Raw genomic sequence first — 8,791 nt, forward strand, 5'->3', positions numbered from 1 at the left:
TTAGTTTCCAACATCATGAGAGCGGTAATGCCATTTACGTGTAATCCAGTTATATCCATGTACTTTACAAGAAATGATGTCTGGCATGTGCTTAGTATTTGGTGAGTGCTAGCTCTCCGTAGGTAATAGAGAATGTATTGACCCTTTTTTTCAGTAAAAGGAAAATCAAGTTCTAAGCGGTAGAATCAAAAATAAATTCTGAGAATTTTACATGGAGCTCTCAAGGGAACACTCAAAATCTTGCAGCTTTCCTTGACAATAATTTGAAGCTTAGGGGCTAAATGAGACGAAGAGATCATCTCTGTGGATGTGACACCTGGGATGCAAAAGGCAAGTATTACTGAATTATTTGATGTCTAGAGAGGAAAGGGAAATACATGTCTTCTAACTGAAAGAGGAAACTGTATGGATCTTGGCCTAAAATGGTTTATATGGGAAAAAAAGTCTAAGAGACTCTCACATGCACAATTAAACAATGGTTGTTTCAATTCAATTCAATTTAATTCAGTTCAATTCAGTACTTCCAGTACTTCTAGTACTGTGACAATAATTTGATTCAATAAAGAATGACTATGACATATTGGTTACGGTATGACTAATTATCTCTTGTGAAAACCTATACCTCTAGTCTGCTGGTGATTTTAAGCAGAAAAAGAAAAACAACATCAACGATAAAAAAGGTGGTACCATTTGTTGAGTGTACTAACCACTTTGCTAAGTGTTTTACATACATTATCTTGATTCTTATTTAATTGAGGGAGGGATGATAATTTTTTAATGTACTTTTTATGTACCAAGCACTAAGCTCAGTGTTTTACATACATTATCTTAATTTTTATTGAATTGAGGGAGGGGTGATAATTCCCATTTTATAGGTGAGAAAACAGAGACTTAAGTGCGGAGATAGGGTTCAAACTCAGATGACTCTGATTCCCTCTTTTCTCCCTTGCCCCCCCCCCCAGTAATCTGGTTACATTCTCCTTTAAGACTTAGCTCATAGCACAGGCCCCCTTTAAGGCCTCTGCTGACTTTTTAGCCCACCCCCAAATCGCTGAACTTCTATTACGAGTTTTCAGTTTTCAGTGTTGGTTCCTTTTCTCCAGCTGGCTCGGAGAACTGTATGTCTTCCACTTGAGGGCAAGTTGGTTCTTCCTTTTCTTTTCCTCTAATAAAAATATACCGAGTCCCTATTGTGTCTAGATACCAAGGTTTTACAGTGTTGAGTAAAACAGTCATGTACTCTTACCTCATGGAACTTTCTAGTCTAATAAGACCAAAGCTTTCTTTAGTTAACAAAGAAGCATAGAGCATTCGAGCCAGACACTGTGTAAATTGCATTATGCCTGTGATTTTTATAAACTTTTTTATTTAGGTAGATTAGGGATTTTTGTCTCTTTGCTTCATTTTTTTTTTAAGATTTTATTTATTTATTCGACAGAGATAGAGACAGCCAGCGAGAGAGGGAACACAAGCAGGGAGTGGGAGAGGAAGAAGCAGGCTCATAGGGGAGGAGCCCGATGTGGGGCTCGATTCCGTAACGCCGGGATCACGCCCTGAGCCGAAGGCAGACGCTTTAACCGCTATGCCACCCAGGCGCCCCTCTTTGCTTCATTTTTGTCTCTCTAGCACTTAGAACATAGTAGGTGCTCTATAAATATTTTATGAATGAGTGCATGATTGAATGAATGCAGATATAAAGATTAGATTTCTCCAGTTTCGTAGCCGGTTCGTTCATAGTAGGCACTCAACAAATGACAGACCGATTAGGTAGGCTATTTTACTGAAAGCTCCCAAAGACAGGTCAGCAATTGGAAGCTAAGGTAGGGGCGGGGCTGGTAAGAGCAGGGGGCGTGTCTGACCCGGGTTTGGCTCTTGGAGCATGCGCGGTCTTCACAGCTGGTGACGGGCGAAAAATGCGGAGGGCGCGATTACGTAGACGCTGGTTCTGATTGGCTACCGTTCGCGCGCGAGGGGTCGTGCCGACTCGTCGCCAAGTAAACAGGCTAGGTAGGGGCGGGGCCAGCGAGGCGCCGCGACCTGGTTGGACAGGCGGGGGTTGGGGGTTTCGCGGATTGGTCCCGGCTGGGAGCTCAGCTGTGTGGAGCGCACCAGGACCCGGAGCCGGCGGCCTGAGGGATGGACGAAACGAGCCCACTGGTGTCCCCCGAGCGGGCCCAACCCCCGGACTACACCTTCCCGTCCAGCTCGGGCGCTCACTTTCCGCAGGTGCCGGGGGGCGCGGTCCGAGTGGCGGCTGCGGCCGGCCCGGCCCCCTCTCCACCGGGCTCGCCAGGCCACGATCGGGAGCGGCAACCACTGCTGGATCGGGCTCGGGGCGCGGCGGCCCAAGGCCAGACCCAAACCGTGGCGGCGCAGGCCCAAGCCCTGGCCGCCCAGGCGGCGGCGGCGGCGGCGCACGCCGCGCAGGCCCACCGCGAGCGGAACGAGTTCCCGGAGGACCCCGAGTTCGAGGCGGTGGTGCGGCAGGCCGAGCTGGCCATCGAACGCTGCATCTTCCCCGAGCGCATCTACCAGGGCTCCAGCGGAAGCTACTTCGTCAAGGACCCTCAGGGGGTGAGAGCGGGGTGGGGGCCGCCGCCGCCTTCGGGGAGGGTGGGCCTGTCCGGGGGAGTTAGCCGCTTCGCACAGCCAGAGGGAGAAGGGGGGTTGAAAGGCTGCAAAAGGGAGAAACTTCACAGTGCAGAGCCCCTTGGCAAGATTTTGGAATGCCCCTGAGGACTGGAGATGGAGAAGCTCTGCGGACTGAAGAAATAAATCAGAACCTATTTGGTGGGGGAGGAGTGAGCGGAGAATGAAAAGAGGAAATTGACCAGATACAGGAGAGGGGCCCAGCGGTGTGGTGGGGCAATCGGCCTGTCGACAGAGACGCGCGGGGAGATGCTGCTTTCTAGTAGGTTCCTTAGCTTTAAACTACGGAGACTGCTCTTCGGCCATTGTCCTACAGATTTGAGTTTTGGGCCCATTTCCTTTTTTTGGACCGAACCAGCGTTGTCGCTTGTTCACTGAGGAGGACGGGTGATCGATCCATCAAGGGCTCTGAGGGTTCAGTTCCAGCCTTCTGTGTTGTGGGGATGTCTACCACCGTCCCAGGTCTCTTACTGGCAGACGTCAGTGATGAAGTGGGTGGACTTAAACCAGTTTCATCTGTCCTGGTTATTGCTCACTTCTGGGAAATTGTTCAAATTCTTTTTTATGGTTCCTCAGTTAAGAATGCGGCGTTTTAGAAACACAGGATTGCCTGCTGCATTTTACTTTCATTTCTCTCCCAGGACTATCAGCAGTTTGCGTTTTGGCTAAGGCAAAGTGTTTGCTGACCTTTATTTTGTCCGTTGCATGTGTATAAAGGGGGATGGGGATGAGATGGGTTGGCATGGGACATGCGGTGATCAGGGGATCTGAGAGGTGACTTTATTTTTTTTGATAGCTGCAGAAGAATTTAAGGCATTTATATCAAGCCAGAGGTACCATTGGAATATCAGTGCGTCAAAGCATATTAACTTTTCCCTGTCAGAGTTCTCAGATGGGCCAGAATGGCTTATTGGAAAAATATACTCTTGTTATACTTATTAAAATAATGGTTGTCAAATCTCCCTCAAATTTTCACTTTGTCTCTCCCGGGTGAACTCTTCGGATGGGTGGTGTGCTGTTCTTGTAGGAGTGCCGAGTGGCCAGGATGGATTCTGACTTGTAGCCCTTGGTTAGTTTCATTGAATGATCTGGTCATTCTCCCGGATGCTGATGTCCCTGAATTATCAAGAAACAGAAAGCAGTTCTGCCATCAGTGGAGTTAACTTTATAAACTGAGTTGGGGAAGTTGGGGAAAACTTTGAGAATAGTAGGTCTTTCCAGGTCCCTCAAGTAAGGGAACAGTGAGTTAAATTGAAAGGTCAAAGGGGAACATTACTTTTAGAAGAAAAGAACAGTGGGTATCCTGAGGTCTAAATGTTAGCAAGATACTTTCATTTTTTATGTAAGTGGTTTTTATTTATTTTTTATTTTTTTAGCTTGTTGGCTGATGTAAGAAGGGGCTGATTATCTTTGATAGGTATAGGAACAGGAGGAAGGTTATTATTTTTCTTTCATGACACTGTTACAGCTATGTTGGAAGTATGTCAGGTCAGCTGAGAAGTGATCCGGTGCTCTGACAGGTGAGAGTAATAAGATCTTCCACTTTTGCCTGGCAGGTAAAGTACCACCACCTCTGTGCATAGGCTACTTAGAACGACAGACTATGGGTATGTTTCTTGGCGATTTGCAGGATCCCAGGGTCTAAAATTTCCTGGCCACTGCCCTTTCTTAGAGAAGTCAAAACACATATGCCCTGACAAAACTTATTAATATAACCATCTTGCTCCCACTGAGGAAAATGTGGTTCAGAGCAGAGGACCACTTCCTAAATGCTGTGGTGGGTTATAATGAACCACAGGCTCACTGTAGTTGGTCCTGTCATCCTTGGCCCTGTTCCAAATGTGTTTGTTTATTTTATTTAACAAATACATAGATAGTACTTACTATATGCTAGGTACTGTTTTAAGTGCTTTACAAATAATAATTCACTTAGCACTTATAACATCCTTGGAGGCAGGTACTAATATTATCCCCACAGATGATGACATCAAGGCACACAGCATAACTAATTTGCTTAGGGTCTTAACAGCTAGTAAGTAGGAGGCAGGATTCAGACCCAGGCCAGCTGGCTCCAGAATTCATGCTCCTAACTACTTTGCAGTGCTGCCTCCAAGTTTGTCATTTGAATTTCTGCTTTCTCTTTTCATCTACCCTATTGCTTGGATTAAATTTGGCTATGTGTGGCAGAAAATGGAAAACAATAATGGCTTGAATAAAAGTACATTTAACTCTCATAGAAGAAATCTGTAGGCTTCCCAGGGCTGGCATGGCAATATGAACAATGTGCATCCTTCCGTCCAGCTGATGAGCCATCCCTAGCACGTGGCTGCCACATCATGACCCAAGATGGCTACTCAGACTGCAGACATCTTGTCTGTTTTTCAGCCAGTTGGAAGAAGGAAAGGAGAGAGAGAGTATGCCCTCTAACTTTAAGACATTTCCTAGAAGTTGCACCAGACTCTTTCTATATTCCGTTGTCCAGAACTTAACTGCAGTAGTGATTGGGAACTGTAGTCTTTATTTTGCCCCACTAAAAATGCAGAGTCCCGTGTCCAAGGAAGAAGAGGGAACAGAGATTGAGGGAACCAGCAGTTTCTGCCAGAGCTGCTTTTGGAGCTAGAGAGGCTAGAAGGTTCTTGAAGATGATAGCCCTGATTTCATTTCCCAATTTAGGATGGTTTCTCCCTCAGGGCCAGCAAGTGGGGACCTAGAAAACAGTAAGATGGAAAATGCTAGATCAGAAGGCATAGTAGACAGTGCTCATATTACCCTCCTCACTTGGATTCTTGTGCTTTCTGGTCTTATGCTCAATCACCTATGAAAATATTTTTTGAGCATTTTCTGTTTTGTGAGGCTAGTAATACTATATGTTCATATTGCCAAGAATCATAGAATGGCATGTGATTCGTTAGTTAATTAAGATTAAATGGGATATCACACATGAAAGCCCCTGGCATAGTTCCTGGTGCGTAGCAGGAGCACAGAATATTTTGTTTTTGTTAAATTAATGGCCACTGACCTCTGGATTAGGCTTTCTTGGATACGTGGCATTGAATAAAGCAAAAGTAGTATAATTTTGAGGTGATGATTTTATGACCACCGAGAATAGTAATTTATTAGATAATGCTAATTGGTATTTGCTTCACAATTTTACAGATGCTGCTCACATGTTCTAGGAACTAGGCCTTATATCAGCAATTTGCAGTCTTTTAAAAGTACTTATCCATCAAGAGCTTGTCATGAGAGTGGTACAGGGTTTTTTTTTTTTTCATTTTTCAAATATAAAATTATGTCATAATACTGACTCTGCTTCTTCCAACTACCTGTGCCCTCCAAAGAACTTTTGATGTCTTTAAACGTGGTTGAGAGCAACACAGATAGCCCAGTAAAGAATAAAGATCTCCAACAGAATAATTTTTTNAAAATTCTTATTTATTGGGGCGCCTGGGTGGCACAGCGGTTAAGCGTCTGCCTTCGGCTCAGGGCGTGATCCCGGCGNCCCCTCCAAAGAACTTTTGATGTCTTTAAACGTGGTTGAGAGCAACACAGATAGCCCAGTAAAGAATAAAGATCTCCAACAGAATAATTTTTTTAAATTCTTATTTATTTGAGAGAGAGAGTGAGAGAGAGCACGTGCAAGCANGGTGGCACAGCGGTTAAGCGTCTGCCTTCGGCTCAGGGCGTGATCCCGGCGTTATGGGATCGAGCCCCACATCAGGCTCCTCTGCTATGAGCCCTGCTTCTTCCTCTCCCACTCCCCCTGCTTGTGTTCCCTCTCTCGTTGGCTGTCTCTATCTCTGTTGAATAAATAAATAAAATCTTTAAAAAAAAAATAAAATAAAATAAAATTCTTATTTATTTGAGAGAGAGAGTGAGAGAGAGCACGTGCAAGCACAGAGGAAGAGGGAGAAGCAGAAGCAGACTCACTGCTGAGCAGACAGCCGGACGTGGGGCTCTATCCCAGGACCCTGCGATCATGACCTGAGCCAAAGGCTTAACTGAGCCACCCAGGCACCCCCAGAAAACTTTTTTTTTTTTTTTTTTGCGCTACAATGTTAAGAGGTAGTCAAGTTTGTATGTCATGTTTAGATGTAGCTCTGGAGGGTTTTAAGCATCATTACTGTCTATTATAGGAACCTGTCCCAGGCCACCAGTTGTAATGGATGAGACAGATTGGGTCAATGGCAGTGGATAGGAAACAGGCTAAATCTCTTCTGTTGCATTCTGTTTGGACCCCATCTTCTTTCAGGGTCTCATATATTTGGAGTAACCCATCCCTCTCTTTTCTGAGAGTTAACATGTAAATAAGGCTTCTCTGCCTAAATAGGAGTGCTGTTGCTATCCAACTGCTAATACAGAATCCGGCAGTTCTCAGAGCGAGGCCGAAGGACCTGTAGGAATCCTTTTAGGGTGGGGTGCACAGGTCAAAATTATTTTTATAACAATTTTAAGACTGTTTGCCATTTTCATTCTCACTTCCTTATGAGTGCACAGTGGAGATTTCTAGGGGCTCCATGATGTGTGATATCGAAACAGATTGAATGTTAAGGAAGATGTGAAAATACAATTGGCTTTTATTAAGCCAGACACTAGAGAGATTTGCAAAAATGTAAAAATGCCTGCCTTTTCACGGAAAATTGTTTTTGAAAATAGTTATTTTTCACGAAAACATAATACCTATATTAACATGTAATAGATTTATTTTTATTAAGTGAATTAACAGTCTTAACATTTAAGTTTTAATTTGTAATGCAGCAAATGTAGGCCTTACCCACATAAACAAGTTTTGGGGGTCTTGAATAATTAAGAGTTTAAAGGGATCTTCAGACCAAAATGTTGGAGAATCATCAGCTTCACGTTTACCAAATTAAAATTTGTGCAATATGAGCGCTGTGCTTGAACTATCTTAAACGTTAGCGTTGTTTAATACCCTCCTCCTTGGGGCTGCTGGATAGATAGAGAAAACCCTCTGCGTTCCAGGTCCCAGTATTTGGTTGTGGGTTCTGACCCCAGCCAGTGAGTGGCCTCTGGATTCCTGTGCAGTTCTCTTCAGATCCCCAGCTCCGTTGCTGCTGCTTAAGCTCCCTGTACCTCAGCCCCTTCATTAAAGGAGGGTTAGTCAGTGGGTGGTAAGGAAAGGTATTTGAAAAATATTGGCATCAAACCGAAGCTTACTCCTAACTAAATGTAAGAAAGGAATTGAAAGTACAGTAAAGAAGAGAGAGGAGAGTGAGGAAAAATTAGGCAGCAGACATTTTCTTTCTCAACCAAATAATGGTAGGTGCCTTTCTGATTTGAGTGGTTCTAGAGTTTGTTTTCTGTGGAAAAGGAGAGTTTTCTTGAGTATTCAAGAACACAGCTGAAAATGTGAAGTTCACATTAGCTTTGGAAATTAGGCCTGAGGCTGTGTCATGTATCATCCAGCAAACCTGCAGAACTCACACACAGTCTTACACAAATGACGTACTGCGCACATGTTAGCAGAACTGAATTGAACTGAGGCCATGCTTAGTCCTAAAGGGCACTTGTCTCCCTTTCTGCCTAATATCTTTCTGTTCCTCCATCCCTCTCACCCTACTGTCCCTCCATTTGTCCAGTCCAAATGTTATTTAATGAATCCTGTGTAATACCGAGGTAGTGATGGTCACTAATGCTTTCACAGTCCTCAAGATGCTTTCTGATTCTCCTGTCGGAAGGAAATGGAGAAGTTTGAGAGGTGAGTCTGTAAAATGAGGCTTTGGCTGCGATCTTGGCTTTCAGGTTCTGCTTTCTTTAATGGAGGTTTTTAACCCTCAGTCCTGGTATTTTTCAGCCTCGCTAATAAGATTGTCTTGGTCTTCTGCTGGGGACCAGCTTGCCAAACTCCGCATTGTACCGCCATTGAACTGACTGTTGAGTTGTGGGATGTGCAGTTCCAGAGAGTTACCATAGACTCATTGGTCATTCTCTGAGTGACAGGAGCCCCTTGCTACTACTGCTGTGTGGTTTGGAGCCCAGGGTTGGGGTGGGGGGGGCAGAGACAGGAAGATTGCTAACTTAGGCCTTTTTTTTTTAAATTAATTAATTTATTTATTATTTTTTAATGATTTTTTATTATATTATGTTAGTCACCGTACAGTACATCCCCGGATTCCGATGTAAA

At 44.3% G+C, this 8,791-nt stretch overlaps 1 protein-coding gene across 1 annotated transcript in view; it reads left to right on the forward strand.

Moving 5' to 3' along the window:
* The first annotated feature begins 2,042 nt into the window (after positions 1-2,042).
* Positions 2,043-8,791, forward strand: part of PI4K2A (phosphatidylinositol 4-kinase type 2 alpha) — a 42,460-nt gene continuing 35,711 nt past the window's right edge. The window contains exon 1 of the mRNA XM_002916975.4: positions 2,043-2,574. Coding sequence (XP_002917021.3) covers positions 2,137-2,574 — 438 coding nt within the window. The 5' untranslated portion in view covers positions 2,043-2,136. The remainder of the gene's footprint in view (positions 2,575-8,791) is intronic.

The sequence above is a fragment of the Ailuropoda melanoleuca genome, chromosome 6, assembly GCF_002007445.2.
Source record: "Ailuropoda melanoleuca isolate Jingjing chromosome 6, ASM200744v2, whole genome shotgun sequence".
Lineage (NCBI taxonomy): Eukaryota > Metazoa > Chordata > Mammalia > Carnivora > Ursidae > Ailuropoda > Ailuropoda melanoleuca.